General features: G+C 42.1%; 1 protein-coding gene across 2 annotated transcripts; it reads left to right on the top strand.

Moving 5' to 3' along the window:
* Positions 1–383: 383 nt before the first annotated feature.
* On the top strand, positions 384–23,666 carry zdhhc16b (zDHHC palmitoyltransferase 16b). Of its 2 annotated transcripts, XM_080454313.1 has the most exons (11): positions 384–521; positions 10,272–10,557; positions 11,460–11,654; positions 12,375–12,463; positions 12,903–12,931; positions 14,203–14,336; positions 18,291–18,380; positions 19,164–19,249; positions 21,193–21,316; positions 21,969–22,039; positions 23,150–23,666. In XM_080454313.1, exons 2-11 carry the CDS (start codon positions 10,288–10,290, stop codon positions 23,250–23,252), a joined length of 1,191 nt encoding a protein of 396 aa, XP_080310439.1. In that variant the 5' UTR covers positions 384–521; positions 10,272–10,287; the 3' UTR covers positions 23,253–23,666. The 2 variants fall into 2 exon arrangements, with proteins under 2 accessions (XP_080310439.1, XP_080310440.1); XM_080454314.1 differs by lacking the exon at positions 18,291–18,380.
* Positions 23,667–26,425: the final 2,759 nt, after the last annotated feature.

Below are 26,425 nucleotides of genomic sequence, written 5' to 3'. Positions count from 1 at the left end.
TAGTGGCCATTTTTAAAATAGAGTTATAATGTATCTGAGTGCAATACACCTCCCAACCGATAAGTTCGCGTATTTAAAAGCAGATTTAAAAAATGGCCACCAGTCAGATTAAAATGCTTTTTATTGAACAATACAGAGCATAATGGTACTTCTGAGAAACCGTAGATAATTATAAAATCCGTGACCATAGGGTAAGCACTTTATATTTGAAATTTGAACGTTTACATAGATGTAAGAAACAAAAAGAGAGAAAGTGCAAAGACCAGGCTGAAGTTCATCCATGACTGTCACATAATATATGACAGTCACGTTTCAGGGCCACCGGAACACAAACGAAACTACATTTCCCGTGATCCAACGCGCCCCCTCTCCATGGACAAGACGGTTCCTGGCTGCTGCTGCACACCCCTCTACAATGAAGATTTTAGACAATAGCGCATAATATACGTTATAAACGTTCTATTCGCCATGACCTGAGCATAGTGCACGTGCATCTGAACCGGGCGATCTCTTATTGAGAGGTAAGATGTTCCCCATAGGCTGGTTATAGAGCTATCACCTTCATATAAGCATGTAATGACAAGAGCTGCTTCTGTGCAAAAAGATCATGTATTGTTTGCAGTGGTGTAAAGTAACTAAGTACATGTACTCAAGTACTGTACTCAAGTACGATTTTGAGGTGTTTTTACCTTACTGGGGCACTTCCAATTTTCAGTACTTTTACTTCTACTCCACTACATCTCAGAGGCAAATATTGTGCTTCTTACTCCACTACAATTATATGCAATCTTTAGTTACTACTTACTTTGTAGATTTTGATTGTTACAAAACATACAGTAACCACTTCAGCCCTAGCCTGGTAAACCCTCCCTCCGGAAATCTAATTTCTATTCACTCCTGGAATCAAATAGAAATTAGATTTCCGGAGGGAGGGTTTACCAGGCTACTTCAGCCCTGTATACATTTTGGTCATTTGAAAATAGCCGATCTACAAGCTCACAATGCAACTCATTGTGAGCTTGTGGATCTGCTATTTTTAAAAGATTTTTATACATTTGAAAACTTGTGAAATGGGATATTCTGCATAATGAGTACTTTCTACTTTTGGTACTTTAAGTACATTTTGATACCAATACTTTTGTACTTTTACTCAAGTACATTTAGAATTCCAGACCTTTACATTGACATGCATAAGATGAGTGCAGGTTAATTGGTCCAGTAATTGAATGACAGCTGTCAATTGGTGACGTGTGTAATCAAATATTTGGAGCTGGGGCATTTTCCCTCTACACCAAATCAATGCGTCAAAAATAGCCCCATATGTTTGCCTATTATGACATGCCCAGAATTAGAGATGTACCGATACCATTTTTTCCTGCCCGATATCGATATCGGATCGGTACTCCGATACTGAGTACCGAACCGATATCAGTGTGTTCCAAATGGAAAATTCCATTCATAATTGTTTAAGTGCAGCTACAAGTAAAATAATAATGTAAATAGTACAGTAAGAGTAATCAACTGAAGTATTCAATATGACTGTAAATGAAACATCATCATGTGATAGATGACGTGGTATCGGAATGGCATAGACTGGCATACTCGCCTTTGCTGATACTGGTATCGGTATCCGGACAACTCTACCCAGAATAGGAATACTAGGGTTCATGTGGAACAATAACCATTCAGTACATTTATGAGGCACACTGAAAGACTGTTTCATTATAATGTCTGTTGGGTTGTCCGGTTGGATGCTAGGAAAGATTTGATGATAAGTTCATATGTACAGTACTCGTCTAGCACGTTGAAATTAAATATAAAAAAATATATGTATACATTTATTTAAATGTATTATTTAATATTTTATTAAATAATAAAACTACCCCCCCCCCATTTCCAAAAAGAACAACCAGACAAACAAACTAAAAAGTCACTCATTTTACAAAGACATTTGCACTCAAAGGCCCACAAAGCTCTCAAGCTTTTTTTGCGTTAGTTGAGATAAAAGGGTCGTAAATCCTGCTCTATGTTAATTAAAACTATTTGTAGTTAAACAGTTGAAAACTCAGTGTAAAAAGGATGAGACGAAATCAAAGACAGACACAGGCCGGTTCTCAAATTAAAAGGTTGACATTATATTAAGAGAAAGAATCAATCCACGAGGCACTGTACAGCAAAAATATCTCTCTGACTAAACAGTCAATGATCACAACAGTTATACACAAATGAAGTTGTTATCAGCTCTGACGATGACATCTGGCCATGAGGAGCCTTGCTCGTAGGTTGAGAGAGAAGATGGCAAGCGGATGGTGTGACACTTTATCTTGGACAAACAGCGTCCAAATGTCTCAAACAACACGTTGACCTCAACTCTGACCGGCGTCGCTGGAGGTGTTGTTGCTTTGTCATAGATGGTCAAGTTAACTCCAATGAGCTGTTATTGTATTCCTCCAGAGATCAGTGTCCTTGGAGGGTCTGCGCTCTGTACAGCTCAAAACACATGCAGTCTCTAGAGGAAAGTAGAGAACTGATACTAGGATTAGTTTTGTCCAACCTCGAACTTAATAAAATCATAAGATTGGTAGGCAAAATTGAGTTATGCCAAGATGGCACACTAAAATAGGATATGATGGCATATATATCAATAGCGTCGACAAAATACATAGTTTTAACTCTAACATGCGTGTTTTATCCTTTTGACAGATACGTACAAATATATGTTCATGCATATGTATGCATTTTTGTCAATTAAAAGCCCCAATCAAACATATTTTCACAGCTGCCTGTTAACAGCATTACATGATGATAATCTGCAATCCATACACAGAGACAGAGCCTAGAAGGAGCTTAGAGTAAAGCTCATTAATGTGACCGACACGCACCAGATTCATCCTACACCTCCTACACTGTAGGAGTTTGGAGTTTGTAGTAAAACAAACATATATTTAGATTTATGATGGGATAAGATGTAAGTCATTAAAAGTTATAACCTTAATTTATATGTATACAAAACCTGACATCCATATTGTGCTTGTGAAAAGTTTCACAATGTTTCAAAAATAACCAAATTTGCAGATCGGCAAGCATTTCACTGTTTTCCTGTGACGATAACTAAGTATAAAATAGGTTTTAAGTGGTTAATATTTTGTAGTGGGTGACGGTGTCGGGTGACATTAGCAGAACTTTGCCTGCCATGCACTTAACATTTACTTTGTGTGCAACTAAGGCATAAGTGATTAAAACAAGGAAAAGGCAACACTTATGCCATATCATGATATTACAATATCCAATATCCCAGACGGTATTAGTCTCATATCACGATATGGATATAATATTGATTGCCCTAGTTGCCATGCACTTTACTATGTTTGCAGCAGTACCCCAACCTGAATGAAGGTTAGGGTCAAATGCCAACATCACTCAGTCACCTGAATGTCATTATGTTGATTAGCGGGTCAGGTCTTTGTTGATGCCAGTCGAAGCTGATGATGTCATCATTCATCTGCATGAGACACTGATAGGCTTTCACTCTGTCTGCTGGCTGTCAGGCCTCTGCAAGATCACAGGCTGCTACACTGTGTGCGTGTGTGCGTGCGGGTGACTCAGATACCACAAGGACAGGAAACTTTTTCATCAGCCACAGTTTATGGTGGATTACAACATTTAACTGCCACTTTTACAGTATTAACCAGATAAAACAAAATTGTATCCGAACCACTTGAACCCCTAGCATCCCTATTCTGGGGTGAGTATTTGTGAGCTTGTAGATCGGTGAAGAGATTTGGTGTTTAGAGCGAAAAAAGTATAGACTGACTCCTGGGGGACACCAGCAAACAAAGTATATAGGGTTTAATTGGTTGTCTACCTGTTGCCAGGTAGACAATCTTTAAATGTAACTGGCAAAAGAAATGTTGATTTAAAAGAAAGAAGGGGAAAGAATTGCTCTAAATGCAACGCTGTAAATATCAGCTGTCTGTGTGACTGCTGAGCTCTTGAAACGGAACAGACAGTATTAATTCACTTGGAGGTTAGAGGTGACCTTTGTGGACACCAGTAATCTTAAGACAGGCTTTCCCTGGATCCTTCTCATGTCGCCCTACGCAAGGAATTCCACCTTTTGCCCTCTGGGGGGCGCTTGGGTGCTTTGGCTTGCCAGGTTGCAAGAAGTGCTACCACTATTCTTGTTCCTCATTATATAACACTAAGTAACTAACCACTAACGACCTGATGAGCAGGCTGGTGTCTGGCATGGTTTTCTCCACCGTGCGTGTGCGTGTGCGTGCGTGTATGTGTGTGTGCGTGCGTGCTTGTGTGTGCGTGCGTGCGTGCGACACCCATTGAAAAGCACTTGGGATAAAGGCGCTATACAAATGCAGTTAATGCACCATTAATTTTGAATGTTTTTTTTTGTCCTTGGGTTATTATTGTATGTGATACAAGACAAATGTCATGAAACCGGACAATAACGTTTTATATTATACTATTTCTTCACATTCTATTTGTTTAACCCATTTAGACCTGAGGCCGATTCTAAAATCGCCTTCTAAATCCTGACCTAAGTTTTCTGAAAAACTGCTAATATGTATTCAAAGATTACAAAAAAATAGATGTTGCTATATACTGTACATAGCAACAGGAACCACAAAAGGGGTTCCCGTCTTGAAAGGTATAGTTACAAATAGGGGTTCCCGCCCAAAATATAAAACATATATTGAGAAGTGAGTTATAGGCTAGGCTTGGCAAAAAAATGGAAGAGATCAAGGCACTCTTGTGGAAAAATGTAAAAGCCTTTAATGGTATTGCTGCTAATGCATGGCAAGAATATGTGGCAACAGTGCCTTCATCAGGGTGACCATGACCAGTCACCCGGATGAAGGTATTGTTGTCGCAATGCGTAGGTGTATTTTCTGTTCTAGCCATGCATTAGCCGTATTATTGACCCATTAAAACCGGGAAAGCATCTGTGTCATTTTAGATTTGAGCTATATACTGTATAGCTAGGGCTGTCACGATTACACATTTAAGTTGACGATTAATTGTCACTCAAATAATTGTGATTAACGATTTAATTGCGTGTTTGGCATTAAACATTGGAACATATGAAGCCTTTTAGGCTTCATTATCAAACATTGCACAGGGCAGACATGACAATAACTGAAATATACAAAGACATTATTGACATATTTAATCATTTGTAAAAAAAATACAAAAAGCAGAAATAGCTGATCTACAAGGGAGTAATAGGGGAGTAAAGATATTACTTTTTAAACAAGTAATAAGTAATATATTACTGGTTTTGAGTAACTTTTCCAACACTGTTTGGATGTATGAGGTTTCCCACCCGACAGAGACGATATACAAGATACCCGTTTATGGAGCAGGCCGAGATGCCCATATAAGGAGCGGGTCGAAGAGGCTGAGGCTATCATGCTTTGTGGATTTGCCAAGCATTGCGTGACATTTGTGCCACTGAAGCAATATAAGCAATAAACACGCACATTAGGACTCCAGTTTGTTGTTGTTTTGCAGGGAGTCTTTACAGATCCAAACAGATTTACAGTGTGAGAAATGTTCTGCTGGACGGTACATTGGAATGGAGGACCAGAAGGATCCACATTTTCTCTTAATTTAGCTGCTACCGCAGTGAAGCACGAGGTGTACGCCTTTGAAATGGAGCATCATACCCCCGGAGACGAGACTTGGATTTTTACCCACGTTTTCAACACAGTGTCTTTACGCTGGAGGAAGTTGGCCCCGGCGGCAACTAGACTTTCCCAAGAAAGGAGGGCCATGATAGAGATGCTTAAGTCTTACCAGCATGATGGCCACACAGCTGTGGCGATAGAACATATTGTCTACATCTGGGGAGGGTCTGGGGGGTATCGTTACGGCAACATGCTTTATGCATTTGATGTCGACACCCACAGATGGTTCAGACCCAAGGTGTCAGGGACTGTTCCAGGGGAGAGGACTGACCACTCAGCCTGTGTCCTGGGGAAGGTCATGTTTATCTATGGAGGATACCACTGGCAGACTGGATCATACACTAATGACACCTACATGTTGGACACCACCACGATGGCCTGGTCATTAATTAACACCAGAGGACCTCCACCACCTGCTTCAGTATGTCACTCTGCCACCATCATCGGGACAAAGATGTTTGTATTTGGGGGCCAACAGTACCAGGGGGGTCAGTACTACAACTACGTCAGAGTGTTTGACACAGAGTCCAACTGCTGGCTGAACACACCTTCTGCACAGCTTTTTCCAGGAGGACGCAAGTTGCATTCAGCCCTTGCCTACAATGGAGCGCTGTACATAATTGGTGGTGAAAACGTGGAATTCACCTCACGGACCTCAAGTTACCTGTGGAAGTTCAATTCAGAGACCTTTTCCTGGACAAAGGTTGAGTCCAAGGGGAAACCATTCCATTCAAAGTTATGTTGTTGCATGGTGGGAGATCGCATCATCCTCTTTGGGAGATACGAAGATTACATCACACGCAGTGATGCGCACCTGTATATCCTAGATCTAAGTCCTAGCCTGAAGACGTTATGCAAGCTAGCAGTTATTCAGTACGGTGTGGGGCAGTCTGAACTCCCTCACGACATCAGGTGGGAACTGGCAGCCATGACTACCAACGGCAATAGAACAGAGTCTTTGATGAGGACCAGTAACGTGCAACTTGTAAAGAGTTTTGATGATGAGTCTGATGATAAGTTTGATGATGAGTTTAATGCTGATGATAGGTAGCATGCTGACACAACAAGCTCACTGAGCTTGTAGATCGGCTATTTTCAGAGCGCAACACCCGAGTGCAAAATGACGTGTCTTTTAGTTCTACTGGATCTATTCCCCACTAGATCCCTCTCTAACATTTTAGTCTTTTATTTGTTGGCAAAATTGTCACTATAATTTAGTCTTAGTTTTAGTCATCTCATCATAGCTTAGTTTTTTTTTCATTTTTATTTTGTTTTCGTCAGTGAAAAAAGGTAGTCGACCAACATTTTCGTTATAGTTTTATTCGACAAAATCAACACTAACACATTATATAAGACACAGATATTAAACATCACTTTTTATCCCCTTGCCAGTATTTTCAGGCTATGGCACGTTGAAAACGGGTGGTTTTCATCACAAAAAAAAAATCTGAGTTAGGAGTGTTTTTCTAAAAATCCCATAGTTGGGCTGGATGGATGTCTCTTTTTTGGAATGACGTCAGATCTGTCTACTTCTCTGAGTGACGAGGGATCATTCCAAAGCTGTGTTAGGGCGCCCCTTGTGGAATCCCCCCCCCCCCCCCCCCCAATTTTTTTCCCCCCGGAAAGAACGCATATATGCGATCTTGGCAGGCAATGTGTTAAGACAGGCTTTCCCTGGATCCTTATCATGTCGCCCTACGCAAGGAATTCCACCTTTTGCCCTCTGGGGGGCGCTTGGGTGCTTTGGCTTGCCAGGTTGCAAGAAGTGCTACCACTATTCTTGTTCCTCATTATATAACACTAAGTAACTAACCACTAACGACCTGATGAGCAGGCTGGTGTCTGGCATGGTTTTCTCCACCGTGCGTGTGTGTGTGTGTGTGTGTGTGTGTGTGCGTGCGTGTGTGCATGCGTGCGTGCGTGTGTGTGTGCGTGCTACACCCATTGAAAAGCACTTTGGATAAAGGCGCTATACAAATGCAGTTAATGCACCATTAATTTTGAATGTTTTTTTTTGTCCTTGGGTTATTATTGTATGTGATACAAGACAAATGTCATGAAACCGGACAATAACGTTTTATATTATACTATTTCTTCACATTGTTAACCCATTTAGACCTGAGGCCGATTCTAAAATCACCTTCTAAATCCTGACCTAAGTTTTCTGAAAAACTGCAAATATGTATTCAGAAAAAAGAAAAAAAAGAAAGATTACAAAAAAATATATGTTGCTATATACTGTACATAGCGACAGGAACCCCAAAAGGGGTTCCCGTCTTGAAAGGTATATATTGAGAAGTGAGTTATAGGCTAGGCTTGGTAAAAAAAATTGAAGAGATCAAGGCACTCTTGTGGAAAAATTAAAAAGCCTTTAATGGTATTGCTAATGCATGGCAAGAATATGTGGCAACAATGCCTTCATCAGGGTGACCAGTCACCCGCATTAGCCGTATTATTGACCCATTAAAACCGGGAAAGCATCTGTGTCATTTTAGATTTTAGCTATATACAGTATATAGCACATTGGCAAATCTTTGAATATATATATTTACAAGCGAACATTTTTAACTTAAATCTTTGCTGCTGGGGGTCCCTGGAACAAAATATTTTGAAATGGGGGTCCGCGATAAAATACATATCATTTTGGGGATCCACTGATATAGCAACAAAAGTTTTTCAGAAAACCGGACCTTGTTGGGGATTTTGACTTTGCCAAACAGATCCGCTCCTTTCTCTCTTTCTTCAGAGCTATAGGCGTATGGCCCAGTCAGTCACCTTTGGATTACAGCACTCTACGTCCTCAAAGCACCGACGCTAGTGAGCCTTAATTAGCATGTCTAATTATTGATGCTTTGGACGTTTTGGACAGATCACAACAAGGCTCTGTCACTCTGTCCCATCCCTGTAACCAATACTCACTTTCATGACATGGCGCCCCTGGGATCGAATAACCACTTATTCCCTTCTTAACCCATTTAGGCCGGGAACGCATCTTGTGTCATTTTAGATTTGAGCCATATAACCATTATTTTATACTTTGGGCTATTCAAAAATAGCAGATCTACAAGCTCATCAACGAGCTTGTAGATCTGCTATTTTTGAAAAATATTGAACATTTGTGTAATTCTTTGAATATTTATATTTTTTAACAACATTTTTAACTCAAATCTTTGCTTCTGGAGGTGGTCCCTGGAACAACATATTTAGATGGGGATCGGCAGCCAAAAACAGATCCTTGACATGAAAAAGTTTGAGAACCACTGATATTACATAAGTGGCACTGAGTGCTATGAGCTTGTAGATCTGTTATTTTTGAATAGCCATAGAATAGAAATATAAACATGACACACAGATGCGTTCCCGGTCTTAATGGGTTAAGAAATTCATCTCCCCTGCTTTTATCCTCTTATAAGGTTACTGTCTGCTTTTGCATCTACCCCCTCATCCCCCTCCCCCCCCCCCCCCCCACACACACACACACACACACACACACACACACACACACACACACACCTCCCATGGCTTTCTAAAAAGAAGTTCTTGGCCTCGTCTGATCTCTTTTTCTGGTGAATTATTGATGGGAGAAGTTTTTCTTTTGTGCAAGGCGGATGCACGTATGTAGCTCATTACTTGAAAGGCCCGTCCCCTGCTTTCCTTAAGCTTGATTGATGGTGGGAGGAACAGGCTCCTCCCTCACCTGATTTGGATTGACTTGATGACTTTTTTTGTGTAGACGACATGTCTCTTGGCGGAGCTTTTGTAGAGATGCCAAACGTCCCGTCTCGTGTGTCGTGTCTTTGCCGGTCGTTGGACTTTTGATGTCAGCGTTCGTCCTTCTTAATTTCACTGATAGCTTCCGGTGTGTTGAGATTAATAATACGATATGACCCCTGTGGAGAACTGAGGACATTTCGTGAAAGAAATTGGGCAGGGAGAGATTTCTTTTGGTACCATTTCTCTCCTGACTCGTAGAAAAGTCTATAAACGACGGCTCCTCTCTCGCCTAATTTGACTCCTTAATGACCTCGGAGAGAGAGGTGCTGCATCTGTGTTAAGGACTTTTTATTCGTAAGCTGCCTGGATTTCAGACAGTCCCACTCGGTTTCATTTTGGTGGTACCGTCGTATGCCCGGGGGGACCCGGAAAAAAATACATTTTCTTTTTCCAAAGCAGAGGCCTCCTGTTAACCTTTTGATACCCAGTAGTTTCTGCTGTATTCATCAGACTGCTAGGAAAGGTGAGAAGGAGGTAGGAGAGGTTGTCTGGACGCAGAACAAGAGAAGAGAAAGTTCCGGAGAGATTTGACCCTAGAAAGGGGCTTCAGAAACGAGGGTCTCCTACACCACATTTTAGACAACATTCAGACAGACACCTTCCAACGCATACTGTAGCAGCAGTACAACCTCCTTCTTCCTTGACCTCCTGTATCTTACGCTAGCGGAGGACCACCATGGTGGCCTCCTCGCCCGGGGCCAGGCTGCACTACGAGGAGGTGCTTTTCTTCGCCGCCTGTGTGTGTAACTGCTGGGGCGTGTGTCTGTGCGTGTGTGTCTGTCTGGAAAACAGGGGCTGCAGGGGTGGCATGCGCTTAGGCAGCAGCTGGAGGTGGCAACTCTCGCGGGCCATGAGGCTGACGCTGCGCTGGTGTCGCCGGTGGCGGTCGTCGCGGAGAACCGGCGTTTGGAGGGCGGTGCCGGCGTGGAGGCCCGCGCTGGGCGAGACGTGGGCCTACTGCAGGCTGCTGCTCAAGTCGCTCTACCACAACAGCCTGTGTAACTCGGACACGATGCTGGACGCCGCGTTCGAGCCCGTGTACTGGATCGTGGACAACGTCACGCGCTGGTTTGGTGTGGTGAGTACCATATACCGTCCCTTAAAGGAGAATTTCGCCCGACGTTTTTCTTACCTTTTTTATGATGTTGTGATATCCTAGGACGAGTGGTGTGCGAGGCTTCCGGTGGGGCGCTGGAAGTCTCACTAAAGTGAGACTTCCGGTGGAGCGCATTCAAGAAAATTACCTGTTGCATGGTGTTCTCTCACTATGAACATCAGATCTCAACAAAAAAACTAATTCAAGAAATCTATTAAAATACACGATTTAGAGTCCCATAGGCGCGAGTTTTTAGCTGTGGCAGACCCGGGATGGAGTTATGATTTTTTTTTACTGTACCACTCGTCCTAGGATATCATAACATCATAAAAAAGGTAAGAAAAACGTTTTCATATGTCATTAATTACTAGTAGAATTTGTTTACTCTTCCCTGTAATTTTTTCCATCATTTTGAAATTCACTCTTTCTCTCCGTCTTGCCCCCCTTTCTCCTTCTCTCACTTTCCTTACGTCCACCCCTCCTCCTACTCTCTCTTTCTGTATTCTGTATTTCCCCCCCTCTCTATCTCCCCCATCTGTCTGTCTCTCTCCCCCTCTCTATGTCTGTCTTTGTCCCTGTATCTCTGGCCTCTTTATGTCTGTCTGTCTGTCTGTCTGTCTGTCTGTCTGTCTGTCTGTCTGTCTGTCTGTCTGTCTGTCTGTCTTTGTCCCTGTATCTCTGGCCTCTGTCTGTCTGTCTGTCTGTCTGTCTGTCTGTCTGTCTGTCTGTCTGTCTGTCTGTCTTTCTGTCCCCATCTCTCTCTCTCTCTCTCTCTCTCTCTCTCTCTCTCTCTCTCTCTCTCTCTCTCTCTCTCTCTCTCTCTCTCTCTCTCTCTCTCTCTCTCTCTCTCTCTCTCTCTCTCTCTCTCTCTCTCTCTCTCTCAGGTGTTTGTCTCTCTGGTCATAGTGTTGACGGGTTCTGTCCTGGTCATCGTGTACCTGTGTCTCTTGCCGCTGGTCCTCAGCACCTACCCGGTGCAGTGGATCGTGTGGCACCTGTGTTACGGCCACTGGCTGCTGATCATGGTGGTCTTTCATTACTACAAGGCCACGACCACCAATCCGGGACACCCGCCTAAGGTGCACCGCTCACCGCCTGAATAAAGATAACAAGAACATATGCAACTATTTATTACTCCCAATCAGTGGTGTAAAGTAACTAAGTACATTTACTCAAGTACTTTACTTAAGTACAATTTTGAGGTACTTTTACTTTACTGGAGTATTTCCAATTGTCTATACTTTTACTTCTACTCCACTACATCTCAGAGGCAAACATTGTACTTTTACTCCACTACAATTATTTGAAAACTTACTAGTTACTTTGCAGATATAAATTATTACATTATAAAACATACATTAACCACTTTAGCCCTAGATCTGCTATTTTCAAACATTTTAGTACTTTTACTTTTGGCACTTTAAGTACATTTTGATGCCAATACATTTGTAATTTTACTCAAGTAGATTTTGAATTCCAGACTTTTACTTGTAACAGAGTATTTCTACATTGCAGTATTGATACTTTTACAAGATTTGAGTACTTTTACCTCCACTGCATATTGGAAGGTATTGCTATCACCCTTGCATCCCTGTTCTATTGGGAACATTTGCCGAAAATCGAAAATAGCCGATCTACAAACTCAAAATGTGTCGAACGATACGTTGTGAGCTTGTAGATCAGAGATTTGGTGTACAGGGACAAAAAGAGAGCCAACTCAGGTCAAGTTTACTAAGTTTAGAGGGTTAATGTGTGTGACCTTTTTAGTTTGTGTAATAGTCTTTAATTTTGTCTCTCAGGACAAAGCAGACATCCCGTCGGTGTCCATCTGTAAGAAATGTATCATTCCAAAGCCAGCCAGGACGCATCACTGCAGCATCTGCAACATGTAAGGAACTCAACCTCAACGGGTCCTTCTTTACATCAATATTGTATCATTATATCATTATTGTTTTCCTACAGCAGCAGACATTATAAACGACCTTGTCTGTGCGTTTATCCTGAAGCAATACTGCGTTAAAACGTCAGACAAATAATCCTTGAACCTTTTGAGCAACCAAATAAAAACAGATCATGGTTGCCAACATCTTCTGAATAGAGTGAGAACAGTACTTTAACCAGCATTCCACAGTGTGTGTGTGTGTGTGTGTGTGTGTGTGTGTGTGTGTGTGTGTGTGTGTGTGTGTGTGTGTGTGTGTGTGTGTGTGTGTGTGTGTGTGTGTGTGTGTGTGTGTGTGTGTGTGTGTGTGTGTGTGTGTGTGTGTGTGTGTGTGTGTGTGTGTGTGAGATTACATAATTAAATATACTGTATACTGTTCTCTTTACAGGTGTATTCTGAAGATGGACCATCATTGTCGTATCCTTTTAACCAGTGGTTGTCGAAGAGGGGTCCGGGGAGACCCCAGGAGTCCTTGAGGGGTTTCCAGGGGGTCCCCAGATAAATTGTTGATAGTTAGGAACCAAATGGACCTTTACAGATCTGTAACTCTGAGAGTGTGCAAATGGAACCAAATGGACCTGCAGAGTTGTGAGGGTTTGTGACCTAATCTAATGCACTGCAAACTGGGGTACCTTGAAATTAAAAAGGTTTGAGAACCCCTGCTTTTAACAAAGAACAGACAGAAAGTAGGCCACCTATTTTATATCTCTGGTAGGGCTGTCACGATTACAAATTTAAGTTGACGATTAATTGTCACTTGAATAATTGTGATTAACGATTTAATTGTGTGTGTTGGCATTAAACATTGGAACATTATGAAGCCTTTTAGGCTTCGTAATAAAAAATTGCACAGGGCAGAGTATGACCAAAAGTAACTGAAATATGCAAAGAAATGATTCACATATTTAATAATTGTATTCGTAAGCTTACAACGCGTCACAAAGTGACTTGTAGATCTGCTATTTCTGCTTTTTTAATATTTGAAAATGTGTGACAAAATGTCAACATGGCAACGATTATGACGATGATGTAAAAATAATTGTGATTATCCCAAATGATTGCGATTAGACGATTATTCAGTAATTGTGACAGGCCTATAATCTCCGGTTCCCAAGACATGTCACACAAAACAATAGCCTCGCGTGGCCAGACAATATCACACGACACACTGCGTGGATATTAGTCTGGTCCCTATCAACGATAGATTTTTTTCCAAGGGGCGGTTACAAAAAGATCCAAACGGACTCTATTGGTTAGACCTAAACCAATCAGAGCAGTGCTTCCTTGTTCACGAACCAATCAGAGCAGTGCTTCCTTGTACGTCATTGCTCCAAATAAGGTGATAAGCCCGCCCACATTTGGATACTGGGCCCTGGTTGGTTCCGCACAACTGCGGAGGGAGAGAAATGGAATCTCTATGGAGGGGGGCCAGACCTAATCTGCCGAGGGCTAAAGTGCGATGCAATTTTGCAAAGGCAGATTCGTCTGGAACCAGGCTAACAAAACAAGTGAAAAAGCACGCACATCCACTGTCTAAAGTGCCTGGTGCAGGGCAGAAGTCAGAACCTACAGTAACAAAAACACATTCTACTCTGCACACTGACTGGATCATGCTCCAAAGGTTTAAAATGTGTTAAAATATTGCACGTTTTCCCAAGACGTGTCAACCTTAACACCGTGGCTCCCAGCCTGGCTGAACAACTGCGTGGGTCATTTCAACCACCGCTACTTCTTCTCCTTCTGCCTGTACATGACGCTGGGCTGCATGTACTGCAGTGTGAGCTGTAAGGACATGTTCCTGGACGCCTACAACGCCGTGGAGGTGAGTGTGACCGTTGTGTGTGATGATGTAGGGGTGCAATAGTTAATTGAACAATTAATGATTTTTTTATAAAAGAATAGATTGGTAAATCAGTCCCTATTTTGTGCATGTTGTTAAACCGTCACCTTCCTAAACGAATGGCCTAAATAATTTTTTTCAAATAAGTTTTTCAGAAAAAATAAGAAACTGATCCAAAACAAAACTATGTGATATTTCTTTATCATTTCACCCAAAACGTTTATAACAAATTATGACTATTAACATAAAAATAACACTGTCAGTTATGTAACATAGGAGATTTAAATAGGTTTAAATAGGCCAATAGGTTTAAATAGGCCATTTTTTTTGGCCTAAGTCACAAAACCATGTGACTAAGGCCAAAATAATGGCCTATTTTGGCCTAAGTCACACTAGGGAGTTAGGCCATTATACTAAAAGGGGAGGGAACAGCATGATCCTTTTCAATTAGGAGATATAGGGGATTTTACCAGAGGTGGCCATTGTCATGAGGAGCAGACTTAGGCAAAAATATCATTTTCCTCAAAAAATGACTTTTAGTTAAAAATGCCATTAGTTTAGGAAGGTGACGATAGGCAAAATACATTTGAAAAAATGGCAAACAATTGTGAAAATAGGACATTTACAAGCATGACCTCCGCCAACGCTGTGCAACTGTCAAGATATTTCATTTCCGAATGTGTCATTTTGACGCTGACCTTGAATGTGACCTTGTCCTTTGACCTTTTCAACCCAAACGTTATCTTTTCGGGGCAGCCTGCTGATCATCCCCACCAGGTTTCATTAAGCTCCAGCCATCCATTCTCAACTTATTTTAACAGACAGACCTTCACCTTAATTGCCTTCGTTGTGAGAAAGTAATGTTTTATTCAATAAGTCTGTGTGAAGGACTTGTACTGTACTGTATTCATCTGTGCGTTTCCAGCCATGCTCTGCTACGCTTCACACTCGAACGTTAACGTCTCGGAGCTGCATAATACACACACATCATAATAACCACAGCCTTCCCACTGTGTAGATCAACAGCAGTGGTGGAAAGTAACTAAGTACCGGTACATTTATTTAAGTACTGTACTTCAGTATAATTTTGAAGTATTTGTACTTTCCAATTTCCAATACTTTTACTTCTACTCCACTACATCTCAGAGGCAGATATTGTACTTTTACTGCATAACAATTATATGAAAACTTTAGTTACTTGTTACTTAGTAGATTGATTATTATTTCAAATAATTAACCACTTCAGCCCTATATACATTTTGTCCATTTGAAAATAGCCGATCTACAAGCTCACAATGCGTCGCATCGCAACGCATTGTGAGCTTGTAGATCGGCTATTTTCAAAATAATTTTATACATTTGAAAACTTGGGACATTTTGCATAATGAGTGCTTTTACTTTTTGTACATTAAGTACATTTTGATGCCAATACTTTCTACATGGTGGTATTGATACTTTTACTTAAGTAAGAAAATGGAGTACATTTTACACCAAGTCTGGTCTACAGTAACTACCTTGCTCAAGAGTCTGTGTCCAAAGAGACAGTTGTCTCTTGGGGACATCTCTCCTTCAATTTCCTGCCCATGTCTTTACAGCCGGTCAGGGATTTGAACCGGCAACCTAACAACAGCCTATAACCTCTTATGCCTTGTTTAAAACTTGTAAACAGGGGTTAAAAATAAATGGAATAAAAGATGAGAAAACAACTCGGGATTTAAAGTAATTGAATTTAATGGTTAATTAAAGAAAGTGACACCAGATTAAAACGTGAACGTCATACTTTACCATCCAGCTTTATTTAACTCGCAGGCCGACTGTGGAACCCAAGCAGTTGAAAGAGGAGAGCAGAAAAGCATCTGTTGTTTTCGGGTTTCGTGTTTGCCGTGGCTGGGTACAGGAGAAGGGCTTACCTGGCTGTTGATTGGGAGACAGATTAAGGAGTAAGCTGATGACCGCGGTCTCTGAATAGTAATTTGGTTGAATGGTCACAAGGCCAAGATCCGAACCCCGGGGGATCGCTTACCACTCTCACTATCATGTTGGTACATGTAACTTACCCGTATGGTAACCTGCCCCCTTGAGGCCATGCGAGGAGAAACACCCAGGTGGCCGTGGAGGACTTGTGGGTATCAGTTACATATTTGCTGTCAGTCAGTGTAAAGCCTTCAAATCTCATTCAGGTTCAGGTGGCGCAGTGGTAAAGTCACTGCCCACCACCGTGGAGGTTGTGGGTTCGAATATACCGTGGTGCGTCCGGCTTTGTCGAGCGTCTACACGAACACAATTGGCCCGTGTTCGGGGGAGGGAAGCCGGGCGGGGAGGAGGGTGATATCGGTCATTGCACGTACTCCTACGGGCTGGGGCGGCACCTGTCAGCGGAGAGTGTTGGGCGTGAGGAGTAGGCTCTACATCCTCCCGGTGGGGGCTCCTCACTGGCAGGTGAGTCAGTAGGATACGACAGCAGTGACAACACAGAAATGTGTGTGGGGAGGAATGAATTGGCATAACGACCAAATTGGGGAGAAAGGGGTGTAAAAAATGATTGGCTACTCTAAATTTAGTATATATGTTACAGTATGATTGGAGAACCAGTACGATTGAAGAATGCGCGCTCGTTTTTACCACCCACCCAGCACTAGAGGGAGCCACAAGCCAGGCTTGTGCACAAACATATATGGCCACACACACACACACACACACAGTCACACACACACAAACACACACGCGCACACACACGCGCACGCGCTCATGCTTTTTTTGGTTTATTGAAAGCAGGACTGTTTAGATACTTTTATTGTGTTCTGGCTTTTGTTTTACTTTCTCCCTGACACACACACACACACACACACACACACACACACACACACACACACACACACACACACACACACACACACACACACACACACACACACACACACAGTGATCCATGAAAAGAACTATTCTGTCCCTATCGGTTTACAAATCAAACGGCGCTGAGTCGACTAGTGGAGCGTCGGCCGGTCACCGCGGGCACTCGCGCCTGGAGGCGCGAGGGCGCGCTTCCTCGGCCTCAAGCTCCACTAAGTCGGCGCGCCGTGCGTGTGAACGCGTGTTCAGCGTTCCCCTCATAGATATTATGGTTCCCCTAGCGTAGCTTCCTGGTTGCTATGTGGGGGGGAACAACAAAAGACAGGTCTCCGTCGGCGCATCAAAGCCCCGCCTCTCCGCGCTCTCCTTCTCCTCCTCGGAGGAGGAGGAGAAGGAGAGAAGGAGAGGACGGGACGGTTTAAAACGCGAGGAGGAGGAGGAGGAGGAGGAGGAGGAGGCTCCTCTTCCTCGCGAGCCTCGCGTAATAACCCCCCGCCTCGCAGCGCCGTCCTCCTCCTCCTCCTCGCGAGCCTCGCTAATAAACCCTGTCTCGAAAAGCCCCGAAGGAGCCCCGTGCCTAAAAACGAGCGCTCTGTCTTCAATCGTACTGGTTCTCCAAACGTACTGTGACATATATATAGATAAAACTCATTCAGGCTTTCTGTAAGAGAAGTGGATGCAGTTTTTCTCCCCTTTTCACAAACAGAACAACAACATAGTGGCTCTCAGCCGCTGATACAGTTTATTTTCCATCCTACCAGCAAGTTAATTGCATTCACCTGGTGGCCTTCCAATTCTAGCTGTCCAATCAGCGACTAGTGCAACCTGATAGGCTTGAAAATCAGCAGTCCTAGGGGGCCCTGAGCAAGGGGGCACTTTTTTTTTCAGGGTTTCATTATCCAATAAATCACCAATAAGTATAGTACACATGTATTATGATTTAATATACAACTTGCCAGCCTTGCTTACAAGCTGACGGACTGTGTCTATTGTCTATTTAAGGAATAATAAAAATGTTTTGATATTGTCATTCTAATCTATGGGGTTGACTGTGTCTTTTCTTTTAAAAATGTTCTATTTTTCTAGCAATACAGGATTGTTCAGGAAGCTTGGGCAGCCCAGCAGGGAGTCCCAGACTCTGAAATGAAAATACACTCATACAATATGACTGGACAGGTACAGCTGCTAGCTAGTTGACGTAGAACATTAGAGGTAACCGACTAAATAAATGAAATAAGGTGGGGAAAAGAAATAAAATATTTCCACCACTAGAAATGAGTCATCAAGTCTCCAAGACTCAATATTACAGGCACTTGAAAAATCTGTGTCAAAGTGCACAGAAGCTGTCCTGTTCAACACTCTTTGTATTAACTATTAACCCAATAAGGCCTGAGGCCTATTCTACAAATTACCTCTAAAGCCTAACAGTTTTCTGAAAAATGTATGTTACTATAGCTAAAATCTAAAATGACACAGATGCTTTCCTGTTTTTTCAACTACAGCCAAATTAATGTTCATGTTTCACCCTGAAGACTAACAACCTAACCGCTATCATTTGAACTGAGGATCAATCCCCTCTCTATGCTAGTTACTGTATGTAGTGCAGTTAGTTGACCTGTAGTACAAAAGTGTGTGTGTGTGTGTGTGTGTGTGTGTGTGTGTGTGTGTGTGTGTGTGTGTGTGTGTGTGTGTGTGTGTGTGTGTGTGTGTGTGTGTGTGTGTGTGTGTGTGTGTGCACATGTGCTTGTCCGTGATGTTTGAAAGGTTGAACATGTTGTCTGGTATTTGATTTTGTCATATTGCGATTCATTGTCAATAACACTTTAATAATAGCCATGTCTGACTGTGTTCCACTGAACAGCTCCTCTACAGCAGCTGGTCGGCGGTTGAGTGCCTTGCTCAAAGGCACCTCATTAGCAGTTGTTAATTGAACTGTGACCTCTGTCCTGTCCTGTGTAGAGTTACTACCAGACTCCTCCACCTACGTTCACCTTCAGAGAGACCACCAGTCACAAGAGCATCATCTTCCTCTGGGTTCTCACCAGGTGGGTACTCAAACAAAACGTTCCCTCATATAACGGCTTCCTGTAATGAAACCGAACATCCCCTCTATATCTATTTATTGCTGTCCGGCAGAAACCAGCTAACTCCATTTTGACGCTTTTGTATTTTTTTCCATAAATCAGGGCCATTGAACACCCTTTACGTCTGTGTGTTGGTAAAAAATATATTGAACCAATGAAAAGCATTAAAAAGCGCTTCTGACAAAACCAGCTAACTCCATTGAATCCTCAAACTTTCTGCTAAACCAGCGAAGTCCACCGGAGTTAGCTGGTTTAGCTGACTCCAGGCTCCACCCCCTTTTGACCTCCAACCTCATTGTGAGCTTGGAGGTCCATTCAGCTGTTCTTATCAATGATGAACAAAACCTCCTAACTCATTTTTCATTTCCTGAAAAATGAACATTTTGGAGTTAGCTGGTTCCTGCCGGACAGCAGAGATATATAGGTCTTGTGGTTAGAGAGTCCACACTGAGACTGGGAGGTTGGGGGTTTAGTCCCTGGTTGAGTCATACCAAAGACTGACGGTACCCAATGCCTCTCTGCTTGGCACTCAGCATCGAGGGTGTCAAGTCCCTGTGACGACATACTACCGTCATGCAGGGGGTGTACTTGTGCATCATACTAAGGAAACAGGAGATAGCCTATTAGTGGGATAGCTTAACAAGATAATTGAAACGAAGCGGATAAAAGCGCCAAATCTTTTATGAGGCTTCTTTAGGACCTACTGATGGATTCTAGCGTTGGGTACCAAACTTTATTTTGAAAAGTATCCATACAATTATCCATATCAATATCCATTAAAAAAAACAGGCCGATTAACTTTTTGGCCTATAACTCTTGAACCGTAGGTCATAGCATCAAAAGTCTTTTTTTTCCTGGACTCCTTGGATCATGACGCAACTTCCCATATAGGTCCCGCCCATTTCCGATTTCAAGATTTTCCGCCATTTTGCGTTATCTTCAAAACACATATTTTGCTATTACTCCTACAAATTTGGTCCAAAACTCACACAAATCGGCACACACTCTTTTTTTTACAATACTGTGTTTTCTCTTATCCTCTTTTCAATACAGTAGCAAATGACGGAAGACTCTTTTTACATTTCCTGTATTTTCTTTTAATTTTTATTAACCCATTTAGACCTGAGGCCGATTCTAGAAACGCCTTCTAAATCCTGACCTAAGTTTTCTGAAAAACGTACAAAAACTGTATGTTGGTATATACTGTACATAGCAACAGGAACCCCAAAAGGGGTTCCCGTCCTGAAAGGTATAGTTACAAAAAGGGGTTCCCGCCCAAAAACAGATTTAAATTGTCACCAGTTTGAATCGATTTGAATCGATTTACAATAAATTGTTATGTTATATTACATTACATTACTTTACAGTCATTTAGCAGACGCTTTTATCCAAAGCGACTTACAATAAGTGCATTCAACATAGGTAGGCAAGAAAAGTACTAATCACCAGAAGTCTTAAGTGCATTCTCTTCTAAATGAGACTAAATGAGTTATCTGCCTACTACTTTGTACTTACTATACAAACAAAATGTTCTCTCATATAATGGGTTCCTGCAATGAAATAAAACATTCCCTATTATAAGGGGTTCTCAAGATCAGCAGTGTTGTACCAAAACAAAGTGTTCCCCGATCAAAACAGGTTCTGACCAGGTGCTGTATCGAAACAAAATGTTCCCTCATAGAAAGCTAGGCGAAACTTCAACTTCTTGGCCTTAAGCAACAATGACATCTAAAATGACAATCCTGCTCAGCACGCTGCCATTCTAAATTAAAACGATATCGGTTATATTATATTATGTCAGCATTATATGGTTTGTTCATTGTGGAAACCAAAATCTCAAACATCTCACTTGCAGTAGGTTGTTGTGACTTCGTCAGTGATGTTGTAATGTCACCTCCCTGCAGCTCGGTGGCAGTAGCTCTGGGCGGGCTGACCCTCTGGCACTCCATACTCATCAGCAGGGCAGAGACCAGCGTGGAGCGCCACATCAACCACAAAGAGACCAGACGCCTTAGAGAACAGGGCAAGGTGGGTCACCATGGTTTAGTACAGTGATTCTCAACCGTTTTTCATTTCACAGACCCCCAGTTTGACATGCATTTTATCTCTGTGACTCCAATCTACAGTGTAAAATCCTCATTGTTTATTTAACTCTTGGGAGTGTACAAATGGAACCGAGTGGACCCTTACAGAAAAACTGTGGTCTAGTCTCTACTAGGCTTCTTTGTGCATTGTGGATCTAAAGGTTCAGTTTTTAATGCTTTCTTTATCCTATAGTCTAGATTAGAATCACTCTTTTATGTCGTTTCCCATTTAGGATAATGTACAGTATAATATACAGTAGTAATCTGATGAAGGTCAGGTAGAACAAAAGTTTCTAATTTCCATAAAGATATTGCACATATTACCGGTATGTGAAATATCTATGTACAATTCCTGTACTGTAACTGGTGCAATATTATCGGTATTTTTTGTATAACTTGTCTGATACATGACTCATCACATAAACATGTCCAATACTGTTCACACCTGTTTTCTTTGCTCGTGTTTAATTTTCTATACCGTACTATTATACTTTCTTCCATTTACTGCATAAAGTCTATGTGAGAGCAATTCATCAAGTCCAATTCCTTGTATGAACAGACCAGGCCAATAACCAGACTCTCACTGTGATTCCCAGGGGTTCAGAAACCCGTACCACCATGGCCACAGGAACAACTGGAAGATCTTTTTGGGTGTGGAGAAGAGGAGGTGAGTCACAATAACCGCAACTATGCATGAACTAACAACAACGGTGGTGGTGTCAATATGAAGCAGACTAAGTCTGCTTCAAATAACTTAACTCTTTGACTGCCAGAGTATTTTCATAATGTACTCACCCAGTGCCAAGCGATTTTCGAGGATTTTCGTGTTTTTAGTAGTTTTAAAGTTGTCATAAAAGGTTAGATCCATATTTATCGATCGATTCACTGTGTGTTTCCGGAGCAGGAGTCTCTGACTATTGCTCCGGAAGCAAAACATTGCATCCGGAGCTAGTGTCCCCTTCGCTACAGGCCGTTGGAAACACGCGTCTCCTCGAAAAAATTGACAAAAAAAAATAACAGAGATACAGGCGAAAGAAAAAAACTACAGGCAAAAGAAAAAAAACTACAAACAGTTGACGGGAACGGAATGACGTTAAATCCATTATTTCCGTATCCGTTTGTGCTACAGTTTTACTGCTCCCTTCGGATTCAAGATCAGACCGTGACGGTCTATAAAACAACATTAAGTAAAAACTCGGGATTTCTCGTTCTGGCACTGAGGGCATTCAGAAAAAACTCGGGATAACTCGGGGCTTGGCACTGAGAGAGTTAATTGACATTGTCAACCAGACAAGGTATTACCAGGGTCTAAATGTCTCAATGAGAGTAGGGAGTAGAGAGACCACCTTCAACCGCTGCTGATGTACTAGTTATATTGTATTAATATACTCTACCATGCAGATGTACTAGTAACATGTTATTAACAATAACGTACCCTTGTGTCCCTATTTTGGGGGCGAACATTCAACGTACAATTTACAATTTCAATTTAAGCATTTAGCAGATGCTCTTATCCAGAGCGACTCACAGGTGTGAGATCAGAATAAACAGAGTAAGCATTAGCTCTAGTCAATAAGCAAGGTAAATTATCAAAAAAATAGCCGATCTGCAAGCTCTCACATTTCGCGTTGTGAGCTTGTAGATCCGCTTTTTTCGGCAAAGTGATTTGGTATCGATGGAAGAAAGAACCAGACCTACTGTAGTATAGAGCCCTGGACTAGCTATACTGTATATGGTTTAAAAACTTAATATTGTTCATTTTCTTTGTCTCCCTCAGTCACTGGTTGACGCGGGTTCTCATGCCGTCCAGTCACCTCCCCAGCGGAGACGGGATCGTCTGGGAGTGTAGCTTCACCCGACACGACCCCATGGCCATCTGACCTTTTTAATCGCAAAACATTGGATTGTTTTGTGCCATTAGACATTATTACCGTGGGGGGGGGGGAGACAGGAACGAGAGAGAGAGAGGGGGTGCTAAACACCACAGCAGGTCATGAGCTGGTGGTCTAACTCTGTGCCTTTTACAAGTAAGCGCACAAGGACTCCTGGAAAACACCACCGAAACGTAACTTATACTCCACTCTCTTTATTGGATCAGGCCTCCGGATCCGGATGGGAATGACGTCTTACCTTCTCTCTCGCTGCATCTCCCCTTCCTTATGATTCTAAAGGGAGTGACCTTAAGCAGAACAATCTTGTCTATGTGTCATATTACCAGCATTGCATCGTGACTGTGAAATTCTATTAGTCATCTAGGACTGGAGATTTTGTGATAAAATGTTGAATTCGATAAACTTTTGTTTTATTTACATAGCGCCATATCACAACAAAAGTTATCTGACACTTTAGATGTAGAGCAGCTCAATATCATACTCAGAGACCTAGCAGTTCCCACACGAACAAGTGCATGGCGACGACGACAAGGGAAAAACTCCACTTTAACGGGAAGAAACCTCGAGCGGAACCTGGCTCTAGGCGGGACGGCCATCTGTCTTTACACTGCAGCCTCAAAAGCACTTCGCTGTCTGCGTGGACATTAAAAAAAACACAGCCATCCTCCCCTCGGCCACTATAGCGGCAACAGCTTCGAGAACTGAGCCAAGCCTTTCGCAGTGGATTCTGGGTGTTGTAGGATCAGACAAAGCAAAGCACCATGTTCGGAATGGGACACAAAAAAAAGTCCTTTTCTCAGCTGGGGGTTGCATTTCATCATAAAGGTTCTGGTGTTGATCAACACGGTTAATATCACCAACTGACTAAACATCCCTAAGGTTGACAGTCGATTAAAAATGTAAACTCTTGAACCCTAGCGTCCCTATTCCGGGGCGAACGTTTGGCAAAAATAGCAGATCTACAAGCTCACAAGGCATCATGACTCGTGACACTTTGTGAGCTTGTAGATCAGCTATTTTCGGCAAAGATATATTAAGTGTAGAGCGAAAACAGAAAGGGTCTAGTATAGAGCCGTGGGGGACTCTCAGTTAAACTTGTTTCATGTCTGGGTACAACAACTCTCTTCTACTGTTAGCCACTGTGAAGCTAGCCTACAGCTAGTGGGTCATCATGATGAGTATGTGTGGCAGAGTGGCTCCGAGCCTCTGCCTGAAGCCAAGGGGAATTCTTCCCCTTTTACGCTAGTGTTTAAGATGTTTGGCTTTAGTGTCCCTTCCCACGCGGGAGACCCTGGGTTCGAATCCCGTCCGTTACATGTGAATCATGTTCGTTTAATTTTCTTTGTGGGGATTAAGGGAACCCAACACGTGCAGAAGCACTGGTTTGTGACTGATACTGGTTGTTTGTGGTGCCAAAGACATGCTGACCAATGAGGTGCGACCGTTCATCACCTGAGACACAGGATAGCACCGCTTCTGACTGAGAATGTCTGGACTTAAAGGACGACTTCACCCATTTTCAACCTTCATGTAATTGATTTTCACTAATGCTCATGATAAAATGGTAAAAAGAAAAATCTACTTGGTCTGTGTCTCATAACAGGGCTGTGGACACTTCAGAAATCCACCTACCAGTGACATCATCGTTAGGCAGAGGTTTTTTGTTTCAAACAATATATTTTAATTTAGATTTGTATTAACGCAAGATACATTTTTCCCATGTTAGCATTAGTGAGGACCAATTACTTGAAGATAGGTTGAAAATGGGTGAAGTCGTCCTTTAACTATCGTTGCTGTCGGGTGGAAACCTTGTACTGTATGTCCACAACCATCGCTTTACAAGAAAAGGGGAAATAGAGTGTGTTCCAATGGATGCAATAAATGTAGTTATGATTTAGTCACAAGCTCTTGTTAACTTAATTTAATTGGTTAAATATGTATAAAACCCACACTTTCAACCTGGCCTCCTATTTTTAGCTTGTCAATATAGGTGACATTTTTCAAATGCAGCAAAAATATCAAATCAAAACCTCACAACACGTCATGATTTGACATATGAGCTTGTATTTCATAAAATAGGCCACTATGAAAAACATAAAAAGATGAAATAAGGAGATGCAAGGTTTCTCCCTGTCAGTGACGATACTATCTGATTATCTTTTGCTTTGGTTGGTTTCCTTGATCTTGTTGGTTCCATTTCAGCGAGTCGTGTGTGTTTTGTTTGGTTAACCCATTAAGACCTGAGGCGCATTCTACAAATGTCTTCTAAATCCCAACAGTTTTCTGAAAAAACCTATGTTTCTATATCAGTGGTGCTCAAACTTTTTCATGTCAAGGACCCTGAAAAATTATATGTATTTGGCCGCGGACCCCCATCTCAAAATGTTTTGTTCCAGGGACCCCCAGAAGCAAAGAATACAGTTAAAAATGTTCGCTTCAAACAATATATATTCAAAGATTTGCACACATTTTCACGATTTAAAAATAGCAGATCTACAAGCTCGTAGCGCGGCACTCGGTGCCGCGCTACGAGCTTGTATATCTGCTATTTTTGAATAGCCAAAGTGTAAAATAATCCTTTTTAGCTCAAATGAAAAAGTGACACAGATGCGTTCCAGGTCTGAATGGGTTGATATCGCTACAGTATGTGTCTTGTTGAAATGATCAGCCTGGAGAGGGTCTGGAGGACAGAAGGTCCACCGTCTGTCCAACCAACACTAGTCACACAGCGTTTATATTGGATATGAGAGCTGTGTCGCCATGTTGGAAGAGTCAGACAAAAAGACATTACAATCTGTTGTTTCTTCACTTTTCACCCCCAAAATGACCTTTTCTATCGGTTAGTCACCCTGATGGAGACTTGAATTCATGGATATATTTTTTGTTTTTGTCGCATTCCTAAGGGAATAATTTGATGAACAGCGGACCGGTACTAGGCAGCGGTTCCGGTAGGAGATACAAAGGAGCAAATGAGACTCTTGGTGTCTCCTACCGGAACTGCTGCCGGTCATCAAATTATTGGCTTAGGAATGAGACAAAAACAAAAACTATATCCCAGTCCCCAGTCTGCACAAGAGCCCGACAGATACCAGATTTATGGGTCCAATGCCAATCCTGATTCAGGAGAGTCCCAGGCCACCGATTATCAATGTTTTGACTGA

The sequence above is a fragment of the Gymnoscopelus braueri genome (genome assembly GCF_963280865.1).
Source record: "Gymnoscopelus braueri genome assembly, chromosome: 17".
NCBI classification, from domain to species: domain Eukaryota; kingdom Metazoa; phylum Chordata; class Actinopteri; order Myctophiformes; family Myctophidae; genus Gymnoscopelus; species Gymnoscopelus braueri.
Note: the sequence above shows the minus strand (reverse complement) of the source record. Positions and strands in the feature narration are given on the sequence as shown.